The 19,372-nt window shown below is 47.0% G+C and overlaps 2 protein-coding genes across 2 annotated transcripts; one reads left to right on the top strand and one right to left on the bottom strand.

The window, feature by feature from the left end:
* The first annotated feature begins 4,125 nt into the window (after positions 1-4,125).
* Positions 4,126-7,592, top strand: LOC123092722 (protein FAR1-RELATED SEQUENCE 6). Its single transcript, XM_044514544.1, has one exon. It carries the CDS (start codon positions 4,392-4,394, stop codon positions 7,410-7,412), a length of 3,021 nt encoding a protein of 1,006 aa, XP_044370479.1. The 5' UTR covers positions 4,126-4,391; the 3' UTR covers positions 7,413-7,592.
* A 1,711-nt stretch (positions 7,593-9,303) lies between these two features.
* Positions 9,304-15,171, bottom strand: LOC123092723 (beta-galactosidase 6). The gene is made up of 17 exons (XM_044514545.1): positions 14,323-15,171; positions 14,128-14,223; positions 13,650-13,762; positions 13,483-13,549; positions 13,154-13,390; positions 12,880-13,074; positions 12,690-12,777; positions 12,465-12,583; positions 12,090-12,251; positions 11,775-11,992; positions 11,576-11,682; positions 11,336-11,445; positions 11,106-11,213; positions 10,860-10,967; positions 10,465-10,676; positions 9,791-10,127; positions 9,304-9,699 (listed from the first exon to the last, which is right to left on the bottom strand). Exons 1-17 carry the CDS (start codon positions 14,497-14,499, stop codon positions 9,592-9,594), a joined length of 2,562 nt encoding a protein of 853 aa, XP_044370480.1. The 5' UTR covers positions 14,500-15,171; the 3' UTR covers positions 9,304-9,591.
* Between the last annotated feature and the right edge of the window lie 4,201 nt (positions 15,172-19,372).

The following is a 19,372-nucleotide window of genomic DNA, read 5'->3' as shown; positions in this document are numbered from 1 at the left end:
AACCGGAAAGGAGGGAGTATGCGGCCAGTGGCGGAGGCACCGCCCAGCGACCCTGGGCACTTGCCCGGGCTCGCTAGTCCTCGATAGCAGCAATCGATCCAAATTAACGAAGCGCTAATCATGTTCGACAGCTTGTTTACCCGGGCAAAAAACAATTGGGCCTTCGGTTTCATAGGTTCATAGCTCAACAGCAGTCAGCAGCCCAGGCCGATACAGAAGTCACCTAAAAAACAAGGGAATACGTAGGTTGTACAGATCGATCGCTCGAACTCCCTGTCTCTTCGATCGTTTCCACACAGGCGGCGAGCGCATGGACTGGCGGCTGGGGCTAGAGCCCTAGACGGCTAGACGCACGGCCGGCGGGCGGCGGCGAGCGGACGCAAGGCGTCCAGATAGTCTACTCGTCCGGTCGTCCCTCAACCCCCTCCTTTTTCTCATTCCGCCTCGGCTCTGTTCGGTAAGAAACTGAGAATCCTCCATTAGAATTAGGGTTAGCCGGCTAGGGATCCCTCGTCTTCGTCTCTGAATTATTTGTTCTTGCATAACTAATTGGATGGAGAGGGAGAGCTTCTTGCACCAGCTCACATCACTGAACTTCTTCAGGTAGAGAAGATAAAACAGATTGCATGTTACTCTGTGTTTATTTTCAGGTCAGGGTCTCTCAAAGTTTTGATCCTCATATGATTTTCTCATGTACAAGTATTTATTTTCAGGTCAACTAATCTGTACTAGAACTAACTGACTAGCAAATGTTTTGTAAATGTGATTAGTATTTGAGAGCTTTGTTTGTCGTGTTCGTTGAACCCTAACTTAAATTTAGGGAACTTTTCATTCGGAACGATCATGACTTCATGACTAGTGATAAACTGAATTTGTTGTCTTTTGGAAACTAGAAAATCGAAGTATATAAGAAGAGGGAACTTGTATTAATGCAATATTTATTACTTTCTAGTTGCTTACTCAGAATACAATATTTCTTTGATGCACCTAGTTCTGTACTATGAACTTCTTACTTGTAGCTCATTTACTTGTTTAACAACTAACTTCAAACTTTATATTAAATTTCAGAGATGAGGACTTTTTTGGTTAATAGAGCAAGCACTGAAAATGTGAATAATGTGCAACCGGACATAGAACTGGAGGCACACCCACCTCCTAACATTGCCAATGAGGAGGTTTTCTACTTGTGATGATGTTCAAAGTTTGGCCGTGAAGATGGTTGAAACTGAGAAACATTTGGTATTTTCACAGGTATACAAACTTATTGAGTTGGCCTTGATATTGCCGGTGTCAACGGTATCTGTTGAAAGAGCTTTTTCATGAATGAAGATTATCAAGACTAAACTACGTAGCAAGATCAATAATGAATGGTTCAATGACTTGTTGATGATAAGGATATTATTCGAACATTTACTGCAATGAGCTCTCAGAAGGGCATTTGCCTCGTGATTTTGTTTAGTGGAGTGTCGGTATGTTCCATCTGACCATCTCTATTCTTACAAGCTTTCGATTTTGAATATATTCACATCTTGCAACTTAATTTATTTTAATTGCAAATCCATTTTTTATATTGTAGTGCCTTCTAGAACTTTGGCAACATGGCGAGTTTGCCTCTATATACAAAGGCTGATTGTATGTCTTTATTTTGGCAAAAATGAACGAGTAAGAGATGCTTTCCTTTTGTTGACATGTCTCAACTTTATTTGGTTTATGAAGCGGATATTGATATATTAGCTCACTTTAAAAACAAATTTTGTGTCACTGTTATGGTTATGTTTTCACTTCATTACTAATGCAGATTTGTGATTCATAAGTTTGGCGGTGTATTATATGTTATTTATCCGAATCCCGACTTTTGATTTCAAGATTATACACTTAGGCTCAACTTTCCCAGGCTCCAAAAAATTGCTGGCTCCGCCACTGATCCCTCGTCTTCGTCTCTGAGTTATTTGTTCTTGCATAACTAATTGGATGGAGAGGGAGAGCTTCTTGCACCAGCTCACATCACTGAACTTCTTCAAGTAGAGAAGATAAAACAGATTACATGTTACTCTGTGTTTATTTTCAGGTCAGGGTCTCTCAAAGTTTTGATCCTCATATGATTTTCTCATCTACAAGTATTTATTCTCAGGTCAACTAATCTGTACTAGAACTAACTAACTAGCAAATGTTTTGTAAATGTGATTAGTATTTGAGAGCTTTGTTTGTCGTGTTCATTGAACCCTAACTTCAATTTAGGGAACTTTTCATTCGGAACGATCATGACTTCATGACTAGTGATAAACTGAATTTGTTGTCTTTTGGAAACTAGAAAATCGAAGTATATAAGAAGAGGGAACTTGTATTAATGCAATATTTATTACTTTCTAGTTGCTTACTCAGAATACAATATTTCTTTGATGCACCTAGTTCTTTACTATGACCTTCTTACTTGTAGCTCATTTACTTGTTTAACAACTAACTTCAAACTTTATATTAAATTTCAGAGATGAGGACTTTTTTGGTTAATACAGCAAGCACTGAAAATGTGAATAATGTGCAATCGGACATAGAACTGGAGGCACACCCACCTCCTAACATTTCCAATGAGGAGGTTTTCTACTTGTGATGATGTTCAAAGTTTGGCCGTGAAGATGGTTGAAACTGAGAAACATTTGGTATTTTCACAGGTATACAAACTTATTGAGTTGGCCTTGATATTGCCGGTGTCAACGGTATCTGTTGAAAGAGCTTTTTCATGAATGAAGATTATCAAGACTAAACTACGTAGCAAGATCAATAATGAATGGTTCAATGACTTGTTGATGATAAGGATATTATTCGAACATTTACTGCAATGAGCTCTCAGAAGGGCATTTGCCTCGTGATTTTGTTTAGTGGAGTGTCGGTATGTTCCATCTGACCATCTCTATTCTTACAAGCTTTCGATTTTGAATATATTCACATCTTGCAACTTAATTTATTTTAATTGCAAATCCATTTTTTATATTGTAGTGTCTTCTAGAACTTTGGCAACATGGCGAGTTTGCCTCTATATACAAAGGCTGATTGTATGTCTTTATTTTGGCAAAAATGAACGAGTAAGAGATGCTTTCCTTTTGTTGACATGTCTCAACTTTATTTGGTTTATGAAGCGGATATTGATATATTAGCTCACTTTAAAAACAAATTTTGTGTCACTGTTATGATTATGTTTTCACTTCATTACTAATGCAGATTTGTGATTCATAAGTTTGGCGGTGTATTATATGTTATTTATCCGAATCCCGACTTTTGATTTCAAGATTATACACTTAGGCTCAACTTGCCCAGGCTCCAGAAAATTTCTGGCTCCGCCACTGTATGCGGCTACAATTGGATGGCTGACCCACATCAGTATCCGCGGACTGGTACCCGGTGCGGTGGGTCAGCATACAGAAAAGGAGAGTTAAGAGCAAGTACAATAAGGTACAGTCAGCAGGCTGTAAGGAGTAAAGTAATATTTGTATGCTTAGTTGAAGGAGAAAAGATAGGAGAGGGAATGTAAGCAGGCTCTCATGCATGATCCAGCTGCAAAACGTGATCGTAGGCACTATGTGAGAGTGAAAAATACGTCATGCATTAATAAAGTAGCACATAATAGCTACTTCCTCCATTCTAAAATATAGTGTACCCGCGCTTTTCGAGGTCCAATTTTGACTATAAATTTGAACAACAAGACCCATTGCGACGGGAGAAAAAATTATATAATTAAAAACTTCTTTTGAATACGAATTCACTTGTATAACTTTTGCTCCCGCCGCAATCAATTTTGTTGGTTAAATTTATGATCAAAATTAAAACACGGAAATAGAGAAAACATTATATTTTAAAACGAAGGGACTAATTGTTATACATGTCGGCTATAATGCTGGTTATAGACATGGCACTTTCTTATAGCCAATAGTTGCTATATACAACCATGCTCTAAAGCGGGGCCATGTGTCAGCCTCTCCACCCGTCGACCCGCGATATCGCGGATCCGCCACGTCCCCAGGCTTCTCTCCGGAGTCCAGATGCAAATCCGTAAGCACACCCAAAAAACTATCCTCCTCCTCCTTCCGTACTCATCTCTCTCTACTTTCTCCGCCCCCAGAAGCAACTCAGACCCGCCCCTCCCCCCAATTTCCCTTCTCTTCCCCGGCGACGTCCCCAAGCCCACCAACTCCGGCCAGATCGACGCCCCCCTCGAGCTCCTCCACCCCCCACGGTGCCCCCGCCCCCCTCCCGGTGCCCCCGTACAGTTGCCCGCCCCGAACCCTAGCCATTTCGCACCGCGAGGTATCCGCCCCCCTGTACCTCTAGTGTTAATACTTTTGGTTTTGGGGAGGCGTCGCCACTGGCTGTGGGGTGGGTAAATACTCGGGCCACCCATGGAGGAGGGTTCTGAGCGGCCCCCTCACTCACGCGCCACCCAGGCGCAAAACCCTAGCTGTGAGGAGGAGGAGGCTGCCGCGGCCGCCGGGCGGGTCAAAGACGAGATTGCTGACGATCTCAACGCCGACCCCGCGGAGGACGAGGATGAAGAGGAGGTGGTGGTGGAGGAGGGCGAGGACGAGGTGCTCGTCGCCTCCGACGACGACGACGGGGCGGCGGACGGCGCCGGAGGGGGCGAGAACTTCGTGCCGCGCACGCTGGAGGAAGCTCTCGTGCCGCGGGTGGGCACGGTGTTCGACTCCGTCGACGAGGCGTTTTCGCTCTACAAGGCATACGCCTTCCGCATGGGATTCCACGCCGTGCGCCGCACCTGCCACAACTACGAGGGGATTCGCTACCGCTCCACCTTCAGCTGCACTCAAGCTGGCAAGTCCCGGGAAGGGGCCGCCACCCCGTCGGAAGATTCAGGCGCCCGCTACCCACTCCGCAACAAGCGTGGGGCAGCCACCCCGGAGAAGCGGGCTCGGCGTACCACCGCCGAGAAGACTGGATGCAAGGCGATGCTGATCATCCGTGACAAGCGGGTGAACGATAGGTGGAAGGTGGAGTTCGTCGACTTGGAGCATAACCACCCTTGCACACCGGATATGGTGAGGTTTTTAAAAGCCTACAGGGAGATGCCAGAGTCAGCCAAGAAGAAGGCCAAGATTACTGTGGAGATGGATGAGATGGTGGAGAAGTCATTGAGTGAGATTGCTGAGACCAGGAAGTTTCCGACTCGCCCCAAGCGGAGCCTCAGTGGTGGAGCTGCTGCTGGTGGGTTGAGGTTTAATAGAACCGACAGTTTTGTGCAGCGCTTCGGGGACGAAGACCTCATTGCAGTCAAGAAGTTCATCGAAATGATGCAGGAAAAGAAACCAAACTTCATTCATAGCTGGGATCTTGATCAGGAAAGTCGCATGAAGAATTTTTTCTGGACAGATTTGAGGTCTCAGGCCCAGTACCGCTACTTTGGTGATGTCATTTCACTTGATGTAATGTACTTGCAGCACTCTCGTGCTAGCCTCCCTTTGGCCACACTCCTTGGGGTGAATAACCATGGCCACCTTGTGCTACTTGGTTGTGGTCTGCTCTCCAAAGACAGTAAAGAGAACTATGTCTGGTTGTTGAAGAGGTGGCTGAGCTGTATGAATGGCAAGCCACCAGAGGCGATTACAACTAGTTATTCACATGTCGTGGCAGAGGCTGTGTCTGAGGTCTTGCCAGATGCAAGGCACCGCTTCTGCTTTTGGCATATCTTGAAGAAGCTCCAAGAAAACGTGGGACGTACACATGAGAAAGAGGCAATTTCTTTGAGATTCAAGGAGGTTGTTTATGACACAGTCACTCTTACTGACTTTGAAAAGGAGTGGGAGGCCATGGTTGAGCACTACAAGCTGAAAGATAATGAATGGTTCTCTGCACTATACAGCTGCCGGAAGCAGTGGGCTCCTGGTTATGTCAATCATTCGTTTTGGGCTGGCACATCTGCTATCAGGAAGGTTGAAAAACCAGATCCATACTTTGATGGTGTTGTGACAAGTAAAACCACATTACCAGTTTTCCTTGAGCAATATGAGACTACCCTCAGAGGGAAGCTGGAAAGGGAAGCATACGATGATTTGCGCTCCTATTATTCTAGGCTCACTTTGCTGTCAGGATTACCATTTGAGGAGCAACTTCTGGAGCTGTATACAGTACCCATGTTTCAGGCATTCCAAGATGAGATCAAGCAATTAATGCATGTTATTTGTAAAGAGGTAGACAGGAGCGGGAATTCAATTACCTACATGGTCAGCGAGTTAATACAGGGCAAGAAGGTTGACTATACGGTTGTCTACAACAATTCTGACAAGGATGTTTGGTGCATTTGTCGCTCTTTTCCATCACGGGGCATTCTTTGCAGCCATGCTCTGTCTGTTCTGAAGCAAGAGAATGTGTTGATGCTGCCATCAAAGTACATCCTCAGCCGCTGGAGGAAGGACTTCAGAATTATTCACGCGTCTGCAAGCTCGAACTCTGTGGCATTGCAGAGAGATTCGAGCATTTTTGATGATCTGTACGTGCGTGGCCATGAATATTTAGAAGATGTTATCGATATTGGGGCTAGAGAACCTGAGTTGAAGGAGTTTGTGCTGTCTGCCATGAAAGAAGCGAAGGGCAAACTAGTAAGGCCTGGCCAGACCCAGCAAGGTGATCAGCGGGTTGATGTAAATATGGCAGTAACTGGTCAGGTATCCGCTGATAGAAGAGTTGATGTGAACATGGCATCAAACACCACATCCATCATTCACAGGGACAGAAGGGTTGAGGCAAACATGCCATTAAATACAAGAGCCCTGGTTCATGAGGATAACATGGCATCCAACACGCCATCCCTGATCCATGGGGACAGAAGAGCCGATATGGAAATGCAAACACCCCACCTTATCCACAGAGAGGGAAGAGTTGACATGAACATGACAGCCCCTCACTTGATGCAGAGGGAGAGAAGAGTAGACGTGAATATGACGTCCCCTCACCTGATCCATGGGGACAGAAGAGTCGATATGAACCTGGGGTCGCCACACTTCATACACAGCGACAGAAGAGTTGATATGAACCTGACATCCCCTCATCTGATACATGGGGACAGGAGAGTTGATATGAACATGGCGTCACCACACCTGATACATGGAGACAGAAGAGTTGATATGAACATGACGTCCCCTCACATGATACACGGTGAGACGAGAGTGGATATGAACATGGTATCCACTTCTCAGGATGATGCGATGCACACTTTTGATTTGGTGAACGTCAACCTGGAGAGTTCTTTGCCAATGGCTGCAACAGATTTCATGCAAATGCATCCACACCCACCAGTTTACCATCCCAAACAACTCCTCAATATGAGAGATCAGGTGATGGACTCAAACAAGAGATCCAATGTGGAAACCAATACTTATTTCATCGGAGGTGGAATGCATGTGGGGTAGTTTAACTGTCTACTGCTGTAACATTTGTTTAGAAAGGGAGACGACCTTCTTGTATGTTGATATGTATGTTCTTAGTTCAGGCAGTACCACTAATCAACTAGTTTGTACTAATTGCAGATCAAACATTGATTGTTGGCAGCTCTCCTGTAACATTTTTTCCCTGTCTGGCAGTTGCAGTTAGCTACTTGAATGGCATCGTTCTCTGCATATTGTTGATTGTTGATAGATAGTAACAATCCTTTCCATCTGGTAATTGCAAGTGCGATGCCTCTAGTTTCGCAGCTTAGATGATGTTCTGGTTTGAGCTGTCGATAGCACTGTACTGCCTTGTGCTTTCCATTTTTTTGTGCTGGCAGCTTATCCAGACATAAAATTTAAGATTAATCTCTAATATAGGACGTTCTAGATGTCAAGTGTCTAAAACATCCTATCTTAGTTTACAGCGGGAGTAATTATTATGATTACAACTTCGTGGCTTACTCGCAAGCTATGTTGCAGTTCAACTGCTTTGGCTCTTTTTTTGGCTGTAGTGCATCTGCTGGGAAGCAATTGGTTGGATATCATGGAAATATTTCGCTCTGTTGTTTGAGAAGGTGTCAGCCTGTTATATTTCAGGGTTAAGGTAGAGAATCTTTTATAGATAGAAGAAGCTTCACGTCCTCACGTCCAGTGCACAGCATTGCTTCAAGCTGGTTCCCTGTTCTACACGAGCACTTAGTTAATACTCCTATTTGCCTTCTGCTGCGATGCAGCACCTGATGCATATTGGCATGCTAACTTTGATCTTCGCATTTCATAGGAAATCTATGTGAGCCAAGCTTGTGGTATTCACTTTGTTTGATTCGAACTGCCTATAATTGCTTGGAAACGTCTCAAAATGGTGTTTAAGGAGGCATTTTGGAGAGTTCATCTTAAAATCATCTATAGCCTGGATGCAGCTTTGGAGACGTTTTTCAGATAAGCCTCAAATTGGTAGAGATTCTCCTAATTGATTGAGGGATTTCTCAAAAGTTGCCTCCAAATCGATGGATGTATTGAGGCGAACCTCACCGCCTTCGGCATGCAGGGTATGTTCAAACTTCATTCTTCTATGTTCTGTTTTTTTTTTTGAAGAAGAAGAAAGGCAAAAGCTTTGCCTTTTCATTGATTAAGCAGGGGGAAAACAGGGAGAGTCCCAGTCGTTACATCATACTCCCTCCGTTTCTAAATATTTGTATTTTTAAAGATTTCAAATGGACTACCACATACGGTTGTATATAGACATATTTTAGAGTGTAGATTCACTCATTTTGCTCCGTATGTAGTCATTTGTTGAAATCTCTAGAAAGACAAATATTTAGAAAGACAAATATTTAGAAACGGAGGGAGTAGAAGGGAGAGAAATCTCCATGTCTGAAATCGCCCAGATTGGCCAAAAGCCAAACAAGGCCAACATCAAAGCATCCGGACCTGAACCTGAACAAGAATATCATTGCCATTCGTTCTGTTCTACATCATGAAGATTGGAGTCATCAGACCTACAGAGTCGTTTTTAAGGGTTGATGAAGCAAAGTGCTGCAAGAAGAAACCATATGCCGCAACTTTATAACATCATCCTAATACATATCAACATTAGAAGTCTTTTGGATTTTCAGAACTTCAGCAAGGTGCACTCTTCAGCTGTTTCAATCTAAAGTGTTTTCAGAATAACTGGACAAAATTAGAGTATCGCAAATTTTTCGACACAGATTAGATAGTACTCAGATTAGATAGTACTCCCTCCGTCCGGAATGAGTTGACGCTCAAACGGATGCAACATCCGTTTGAACGTTAATTAATTAATTCCGGACGGAGGAAGTAATATCTAGGGTTTCAGGTGTAGATGTTAACCTCTCGTCTTGAGAGATTTACATTCAACAGACAATGCGTGCTTTTTCATTGGACTTATCTCTATTGCGAAAGAATACATTGTAGGAATGTGTAGAATTGTTCTACTAACAAGTAGCACAACCCATTCTAAGTAGACAATTTACTAGCTTCCATGGCTCTAATAGATTTTGGAATATTTTATTCCATCCGAATAGCATTTCTGAAACAATCATTGTTTCTTGCCTGTTTGTCTACAAAGAGGAGGAATCTGGTTCACCCCCTCAATCTGCTTTTACTTCCTACTAATAACATTTATCAAACATGTCATGACTCATGAGCATGCAGCTTCGACCACAAGGCTTTTTGTGACTCCTCTGCATGGATCTCCGAAGTTCTTTGCTGACACGGGCAAACTGCAACTGCTCACCCCGACGCATGCCTGGAGAGTTCCCCGCAGCATTGTCAGTATCATGAAGATAAACTCTACAAAAAGACGTAGCAAGTGTGGAAGTGGAACAGATTGGAGTTACCTCCTGAGCGACTGCCAGAGCCTGAGAGCTGCTGCATTCGCCATGGCTGTAGCTCCCACAGGTGCCACTCGGTGTCCCGAAGCTTGCAAACTTGATACTGCTGATGACCTGACCTTCTTTGGGGCATTCCAGACGAAGTGCTGGCCCGGACCTCTGTAATTTCTGCTGGGGGGAGATCCAGCTATCGATTTGGTCAGGATGATCCTCAGACACGTGTGCACATACACTTTCTGTCTGTTTCGTCGTGAAGGATATCTTGCTTGGGTCACCACCAAACTGCTCGAAAAGGACTATATCATTGCTGCCTGGTTGGAGAAACGAACGGGGCACATGATACCTGTTTAACAAGGTAAGAAATTGAATTAGTCATCCCATTGTAGCAGTTCATATGTTTCTTGTACGAAGAGGAAAGCCTATACTGTTGTGGTGGTCATAAATTCAATGCTGAAACCATCTGGCCTTCATTTGTATGCAAGTATCAACGAGTGACCAATATAGCATTACTTTGGTCCCAACGTAAAAGTTAAACGCCATGAACATCCAAATAATACATTTAATTGAAAGGGTGCTTAAACCATTTTAGTATGAGCCTATGGCAACATATAAAACATTAGAATGGGCTCTGCCTGTAGGTAGCGAAAGATGGTGTGAATTTTGGTGGAGAGGATTCTTACAAAATCTGTGACGGCTGCCCACATTTCTTCAGGCATTTCTTTGCGCTGTAAGTTCCTCTGTAGTTGCATGAATTAACACAGCCACTTTGCGGAGAGATATTTGTTGGCCAGTAGCGACCAATGCTCTGCCCGTTCACCCACGCCTCACCTTTCCCCATTCCTGTGAAGTCTATGGCAACAGGATCATCGCCTGCAGGAGCTGTAAATTTGCTCTGCATTTCGGGCATTGCAGTTAGAGCATTGATTCCCAAGGTAATAAACTCAAGTAAAATAGGCCAATCACATAAATAGAATGTTCATCTGCAGACAACTGAGCTCATAATGGATCTACAGTACTACACATATTCAAATGCTACCAAGCTACCACAGTTTCATGGTCGGAGGATCATACTGACCTTGTACCAGGTCAAAGGGTAATTGGTTGGGTAAGAGTTATCTGATACCCATTCTGGAGAGGCCTCTGAAGGATTATACAGGTGCAAGTCTTCTCCTCTGAGTCCAATCTGGAGTCACCAAATATTTTGATAAGGAAAAAAGCAACAATAGTGTTACTATACGCTATGGTTTACCTGTACTAGTTAAGGGATTCGAAAACAACATTTGCCAATAATTGCTCAACCCAGATTACTGGTTGTACACACCTGGTATGTCCAATCTGCAGAAGATAGATCGAGCATACCCTTCGGCCCAGTCAGCTTTACTGGACCGGTAATTCCAGCACCAACTAGGTCAAAGAATGCACCATAATTCTGAAGCCAAAGTACAATGTTAGTAACTTGGTATTAGATGTGGTTTTACATCTTTGAATACCTGTTTTAAAATGTCAAAGTACAGTGGACAGCAGAATGGAGTAGAGTGGATACTGACTCACCGTCAGACCAACTGTTGCACTCAGAAGATCTATTTTATTCTTTCCAGGTACAAGTGTAACTGGTGTTGTCAATGAGATCAGGGAGCTACTAGCATTGCCCTTACTGCTACCTGGTAAGATTTCAATACTTACACATTTCAGTACACAAATGCACCTTACAAATGAAATAGGAATGTTGGTAATTAACATGACAGTCCAAATGTCATCTGAATGAGTTTGCATTTTCTTCTCACACATTACCTGCAAACTTGCCATTGATGAAGACCTGAAGAACATGCCCAAGTGAGTTAACAAGCAGATTGGACTGACTGCCATTCAGGTACGGTTCGCCGCCTTTAACGACGACACTGCACACAGTAGAAATCAGTTGGTAAAACCTGGCACTGCCAGTTTATCGGTCACCATGTGCACAAGTACAGCTAAGAGTGCAATCCTGTACCTTGTTGAGTACCACAGGAAATCACTGGCGTCCGCGGTGGTGTTTATCTGCTCCATCAGCCCAGGCTTTGTCATGGCGTTCTCCTTTGTGATACCGACAGGTTCTACGGCGTAGCTCCAGGTAGAAGAAGCGAGTTCTGTTTCGACGGACGAGCCGTAAGATGCTTGAGTCCTGAACCCCAGGTTTCTCATCTGTGTAGATGCTACCTGAGAGTTGATCTGCGAAGAGTAGTAACCGTAATCAGATCCAAGGTCAAGATTGGTTCCAGAAACACCGCTTCTTTATCTTGATTCTTGAGCAAGGCAATGCACATACCTGGGCAGTGTTCAGCACCACATTCTTGCAGTCAGGAAGGACGCTGACAGACCACGCGGGGAGTTTATACGCCTTGCCGTTGAAGGTGACAGTCTTATCAGACTGCTCGTCCATATTCGCGAGGAATGCCGCGCACAGTGAACCGGCCCTGTATACGTGCGCCTGAAGCCAGAAGAAAAATGCAGATACCATCATCATCAGTAAGCACAATAGAGCAGACCATAAATAAAGGTATCATTCCTGAACAAGATTTGCTCCGCGATGCTGATTGACCTGTCTTTCTTTTCTCGTTATAAAACGAAAGTTGCTTTGATTTGTCTCTCTTTTTTCGTTAAACAAAAGTTGCTTTTGGAAAAGAAAAGCAGATAATCGTACCTCAGCATTTTGACCCAGGGACATGTATGATGGATTAGTTGCTATGAGCGCAGGCTCGCACATCTTAATCGCCTTGTGGACATCCCTCAAGTGGCCCCACTTTGGCTGCCTCACTAGCCCTGAATCACACATTGCGAGAAGGGCAAATACATTGTTCAGGAACTGAGAGATAAAAAGAGAGCGGAGACATGGGCAGCTCAAGAAGGAAAGAAGACGGGCACTCACCGTACTCGTCGATGGGGGCGTCGTAGTCGTAGCTCGTGGAGATGAACGGCCCTCCCGAGCTGCGGCCGAAGTTGGTCCCTCCGTGGTACTGCCGACAGAGCCCGAGTTAGCTACAGGGAGCATATATAGCAGAGCAGAGGAGCATCCATCCATTTTGGCTGGCTGCATCAGCTAGCAGCGTAGTACGTACCATGTAGTAGTTCTGCAGGGTGCCGCCGCGCTGGTAGAAGCGCGCGACGGCGAAGGCGAGGTCTTCGGTGGGGCGGTACGGCACGGCGCCGCCGAAGGAGAGGAACCAGCCGCTCCAGTTCTCCGTCCACAGCTTGGGGCTGCTGGGCAGGCTTGGCGTGAACTGGTCGCAGTAGAACCCGTTGCACGTGTTGATCTGCATGTTTTTTTCCTCTCGAGTTCAGTCACGTTGCCGTCGCCAACAACGACCCAGGCAGGGCCGACGATGAGCTTACCAGGGGTGCCGGCGCGTCGGCCTGCTGGCACATGACCCAGGGCACGCCGGTGTCGAGCGCGACGGCCATCCCGGCGGCCCACCGCATGTACGACTTCCCGGCATCGCCGTACTGCCAGTCGATGTTGCCGTACTCGTTCTCGATCTGCGACAGGATGATGGGCCCGCCCTGCGACGCGTACAGCCCCGCGCCCTTCATCGTCGCCACCACCTTCTCCGTGAACCGCTGCATCTCCGTCTGCACGCACAGAAATCATTTCACTCATCGATCGATCCATCAAGCTGCATTGCATTTGCGCAATGCTCTCTTATTTTTATGCCGCCGCGTACCTTGAAAGGCTCGTTGTCGGTGCGGAACTTGATCCCCGGGATGAAGTGCAGCCATAGCGGGAAGCCTCTGCACGCAATCAACAGCACACAGTTAAGCACGATCGCTTCTCCTGCTGAAACGGGGATCGGACAGGGGGAAATGCTGCAGAGTGAGAGGGGTATCAGACCCGTAGTTCCACTCGGCGCAGACGTAGGGGCCGATCCTGAGGTGCACGTAGAGCCCGGCGTCGGCGGCGGCCTTGACGAACCTCACCAGGTCATTCCTGCCCTCGAAGTCGTACTGTCACGTTGCAGCTCGTAACCGTCAGAGTTTTTGTGACTTGATTTTGCAACACTAACAGACACCGACACAATGTGAACTTCCAAGACAAATATATGTGTTTTTAGGCAATATATGTCACTAGTTCGAAGCTCATGATAGGTAGTGTACGATCGATAAGTGATTAAAGAGCTTGGCAGTGAGTGGGAAGAATAAAGCGTAGGGTGCTGGGGAAGCAAAGCACCGCCCTTTCACACATGACGACCAGCTGGAAGAGATGATTTGAGAAAAGCAAAAACGAAAGTAGTATGACACTAGAGAAAATAGCATAGCAGCAAAGAGAGAGGGAGGTTGATGGCCTGGCCGGTATGGAGTGGAGAACGTGCCTGTCCCCGGACGGGCTCATGGACGTCCCAGAAGACGTACGTCTCGACCATGTCCAGCCCGCCGTCCTTGGCCTTCTGCATCAGCCCCGGCCACATCTGCAATCAACCACGGCAACGCTAGCTAGCGTCAGCTCTCCTCGGAGAACAGAGTAAGAAAGAAAGCAAGCAGAGCAGAGCCGGGAGAGCGGGACGTACGTCGGGGGTGCTCCGCGGGTAGTGGATGGAGCCGGAGACGAGCACGCGGCGCACGCCGTCGATGACCAACGCACGGTGGTCGTACGTCACGTTGGTCGCCGCCGACGTCCCCGCCAGGCAGAGCAGCGCGAGGAGCAGGGCCACCGCCGCGCTCGGCAGCCTGCCGACGGCCGCCATTGCTTGCGGCTCTCCCGAGAAGAAACAAGGACAACAACTGCACCTTGTTTGCGGGATGATGGCGTTCGGTGTACTAGCCGAGCTAGCGCGGTGGTAGTGGAGCGAGGGCGGCGAGCAGCAGCAGGTAGAGGAGGAGATGGAGTTGCTGGGTGGGGGGCGGTGAGAGAAAAGAAAAAAGAGAGGAGAGAAGCTGCTAGCTCGGTGCCTCGGTGTGTGGCTTGGCTTCCCGGGCGAAATGGGATTTAACGGAGCTGCAGAGCACACCCAAACACCAGTTTAATATACACCCCAGAGCAGGGCGCGCACAAACGAAATGCACCTCGCTTTCTCGCTTTGTTTGTTTCTTGTGGATGCGGTGGTGGTGGTGCTCGATTAAAAAGGCTTTGCGCGCTCGCGGCAGGCAATGGGGCAGGTGTGGTCGTGGCTGTGGCTGTGGTCTCTCTCGTGGATCTTCCTCTTGACTTGCCCCGGCGTAAGGTTTGCTGCTACTTGCAAGCAACGGCAACAATGGCGGCGACCTGTGGTGTGATCGCGATGAAAACGAGATTGAACTGGATCGGATCGGATCGACGGGAGGAGGAAAGAATTTACTCCCGCTGCGAGTTGCTGCTAGCAGTAGTAGTTAATGGCGGTGGCGTGATGGTTCGGTGGTACACACGGCGCGGATGATTGATGGGTGGGCCGCGGGAAGTAACGCAACCATCTTCCCTCCTTCCTTCCTTGCCCTCATTCTCTTTTTTCCCTCGCTGAAAATTACTACATCAAACTCTTTTTCCCTTACTGCAGCAGCGTTTAATATTTCCCCTCGCCGTACGTCTCCAGCCATGTGCCCTTTGTATTGGCCTCGCAGAAACTAGTAAAGAAAAGAATGATAGGAAAGGGGCCGGCTAGCAAAGCTAGCTACTCGGCGCCACACCGACAGACGGACATTGGTCGTGTGCGGTGACCGGCCGGCGTTGTCGCTTGTCGGTCCATCATCCCCATTACCGGCAGTCCAGCACGGCACGTAGCGCTACTAGGGCTAGTTGTACCACGGCTGCCGCTCGGGTCACGAACGGCGTTGTCGCTTCCCCGTCTCCGCGCGCTGGTGATGCCTATCATATGCTGCACTGCCGGCGTCGTGGACTGTACCGCGGGAGGTATCGATCTTCTTATTTGTTGGAGAGGGTTTGGGAAAAATGGAAGTGGCAATTGGCAAGGGTGGAAAGTGGTACAGCTTAATTTGGAGCAGTGCAAGATGATGACGCGGCGAGCTGTAGACAGGAGCGAGTTGTCCATCGCTGCCTCGCCCGCGCGGCTTCGTCAGGTCAGAGAGGGAGAGGGAGGGAGGATGTTTTGGCAACAGTCGGTGAAGTTGTGGAAAGAGATGGAAACTTGTCGGCGAAGCTTATCTGCTACCAGAACTGTGCAGGAGATTAACTTTTAGTGATTTCCGCTTCTTAAAAGCATTGAGATTTTAGCCTTTTATTCACAATGAAGCTTGTACCACAACCTTTCGCTCTAAATGGGGCTACCTATCAAAGATCCCATGCACGCATTTTCTTTATATTGCAAGATACTAATGATAGAAGTTCCCTTAAAAAGCCGTTGCCAACGATTTTGTGGCACGGTAGCCTCATCGCACAAGAATCCTGTGAGGCAACTAGGCAACCGCCACTCTCAAAATCTCAAATAATGTCATAGGCTAGGCTGGTGATAGGTTTCATTGATGAAACTAGTTGCGTCCACGAACGCGTTCGCAGACACAGATATAGGAGTCGGTCATGCAATACTATCCATCAAACATCCACCCTTGTTTTCTTTTCTTTTTTAAAGTCCGCAGCACTTCAAAATAACCATAGATGAGCATAATTCTTTGATCAGTGAAAAAATTCAAATGTAATGCTAGTTTAAATTTAAATATTACAATTCAAACATTACATTTTCAAATAAAGTAGTCAAACTTGAATTCAACTTATGTTCTATTTGTTCCCTTTAACCACCCATAGTTGAAGATGGATATGCCTCTCGTGTCTAGAACAACGTTGTCGTTCTTCCCCGTCTCTACGTGCTCTAGTGATGCATATGATATACCGCAGTGCCGGCGTCCTGGACTATACCGCAGGAAGGATCCATCTTTCTTATCTTGTTAGGGAGGGTTTGAGAAAAACGAAAATGGCCACAAAGGTGGAAAATGGTGGCTTAATTTGGCGCAATGGAAGATGACGAGGCGACAAGTGTTAGACGGAACATAAGTTGTCCATCGCTGCCGCGCTCGTGTGGTTTCGTCACAGAGAAAGGGATTTCTGGCAACAGTCGGTGAAGTTGTGGAAAGACACGGAAGGTGAAGTTGTGGAAAAACATGAAAACTACTTTTGAAAGCTTTTTAGAGTGCTGATTTTGTTATTTTTGCCCAGACCTTCACAAATGTGATTTCATCACGAAATTTTGCACAAAGGTAGAAAACTAAGAAATGTTTTTTGAAAAAATCCAGAGTATTTTGAATTTGTTTTTCCAATTTTTCGGACTGTATGGTTCACGGCAGAAGCATCTGAGATCAAAATTAGAGAACACTTTTGAAGACAAATATATCACATGTCGAAGTTAAACCTGGGCAAACAAACTGAAGAAAAGCAACCTGACAATTGCTCGGCCCGGCACAATCAAAACCTCAGCAATTTATTGATCAGTGGCCCATCATGTTTATCTCTGTCGGTCACACTGTGACTCACCACAGCCAGCGTCTGGAATTGGCACGGGCAGAACAGGCCCCGCTTTGTCAAAGGAAAGAAACTGAAATTAGCAACGCAGAGTCTTGAGCCTAACCCACTACGTACGGACTCCAGGATCGGACGGCACTCCGCTCCGGCTCCGCTACGGCTCCGCTACTACTTTCCACGGAGCAGGTGCTGCAGCAAAAGATGCCGCGTCACCTGTAGCTGTAGGATAATTCCGTGGTGAATCTGCCCGTAAGTCTTCCAAAAGTCTAGCAAAGGTGTGTGTGTGTCGCCGCAGCTCGAGTCAGTCGCAGTTGGTGCTAATAGCTCGCACAGAAAGACAAAGCAATCTGTTCATCAAAACGAAAAAGAGATAAAGCCCCCAGCATCTCTCGAGACATTTCCACTCCATTAATTTGCCACCTCAAATCTCAACCCATATCCAGGGCGAGGAACGCGAACGGAACGGAACAGGTGAACCAGAATGGACCCCGGGCCTGCGCTGCGGGCGCGGCGTCACTGTTGGCTCTCTCTCCCCGTGCGTCGCAGCAGATACGAGAGGTCGTTGCGGCGTCGATCTCCGGCCCTCCGCAGCTCCGACGTGGGCGTCATCCCGATGTACCATCCTTCGTCCCTTGCGGCGCCCGCTTAAGTGCCTGCACGGCGGCGCCCGCGCATGTGAACAAGGAACGGGAGGCCTCTCTATTCGGCTCATTGTCCGTTGCGTTGCAACGGGTTTGGGCTTTGGAGCGACGTGCACACAAGCCGGCGCACGCCGACGGCGACGATGATGGGGACGTGTGCACCGCAACGCAGTGGACGAAAAGCGAGGATGATCGCGTTGAAGCGGCCACTACTAGCGAGTAGTACGATTTGGACGTCGTTGGATCTTGCTCTTGGTCGCCTTCCTTTTCTTTCTCTGCAGATGCTTCGCCATTTGTTTAACCTCATCACCCTGGTGGTGGTGGTGGTGGTGGTACGAGCTTTTGTGCGTGGAAGCTGTGGCAAGCGCGCCATGTCATGTGTCATATCCGCAGTTAATCATGGAGGGTCTCGCGTGGAAGACTTGGCAAAATTACATGGAAAGATATTGTAGCAAGAATAGATAGACAGAGTTTCCATTACTAGTTGATGCTGACACACATCACGAATGTTTTCAAGATCACCAGTCCAAGCCGGCACCGACGTAGCAGGCAGAGTGGGCACTGATGTGGTAGAAACAAAGCGCGCCGCTGCCGTGACGGAGAGGAGATGGCAGCGGCTCATCTCATGGCGACACGCCACGGCACGTTTCATTTCCGGCGACGTTGCTTGAGGAGCTGCACCGACCGGGACGGAGTGAGTGCGCGAATAGATAGATAATACTCCAGCAGCAGCAGATGCCGAACGCACGACAAAACACCCGGTCTGATCGGTTCGTGTGATGATGGACTGGACTGACGGTGCGTGACTCCGACCGTGCGTCGAGGCTCAACTGCACCGCACTGCACTGAAAAACATGTCTGAAACGCAGCGCCGAAAGATTGATTCCTTACCATGGCCAAGGATAGGATCGGAGAGAGGTCAAGGATGAGAAGGCGGGGCCGAATCATTGAAGGCGACAGCCTAGCCTTGGTCAGATCATGGCCATGTACAGTAGTAGTAGCACGAGGAGGAATCGGCACGGCGGCATCTGATGCAAAAGTGGGAGCAAAGATGACTAGATGAGATCTGACGTCGTGTCTCTCTCTGCACGTGCGTGTACTTTGCCTCTTCGTCTGCCAAATACCGGTGCATAGATAGGCATGGGGTGCACATAAACCTCTTCAGATGTACCACTACTGTACGAGCGTAATAGCATCACGCAAAGCACGCGCAAAAGGTTAGATTTTTTTTCAAAAGGGGGGCTCCCCGGCCTCTGCATCAGAAAGATGCATGCGGCCATCTTATTAACCAAACATCAAAAAGTGCCAACAAGGTTTCGTAGTCTCCAGCGAAAGAAAAAAGAAAAAGATAAATGCAGCTCACACAGAGCGACATAACGCTAGACACAAACTAGCCAGGAAAAGGTGCCACAACCGGCTGGCTAAAAATAGATAGGGAAATTAATTGACTATCCTATTACATGACCGCCATCCAAACCGATTGAAGATATCCCGAGCTACCATCTCCCAACGGATAGATCCAGTAATCAAATG

The sequence above is a fragment of the Triticum aestivum genome, chromosome 4B (genome assembly GCF_018294505.1).
Source record: "Triticum aestivum cultivar Chinese Spring chromosome 4B, IWGSC CS RefSeq v2.1, whole genome shotgun sequence".
NCBI classification, from domain to species: Eukaryota; Viridiplantae; Streptophyta; class Magnoliopsida; order Poales; family Poaceae; genus Triticum; species Triticum aestivum.
Note: the sequence above shows the minus strand (reverse complement) of the source record. Positions and strands in the feature narration are given on the sequence as shown.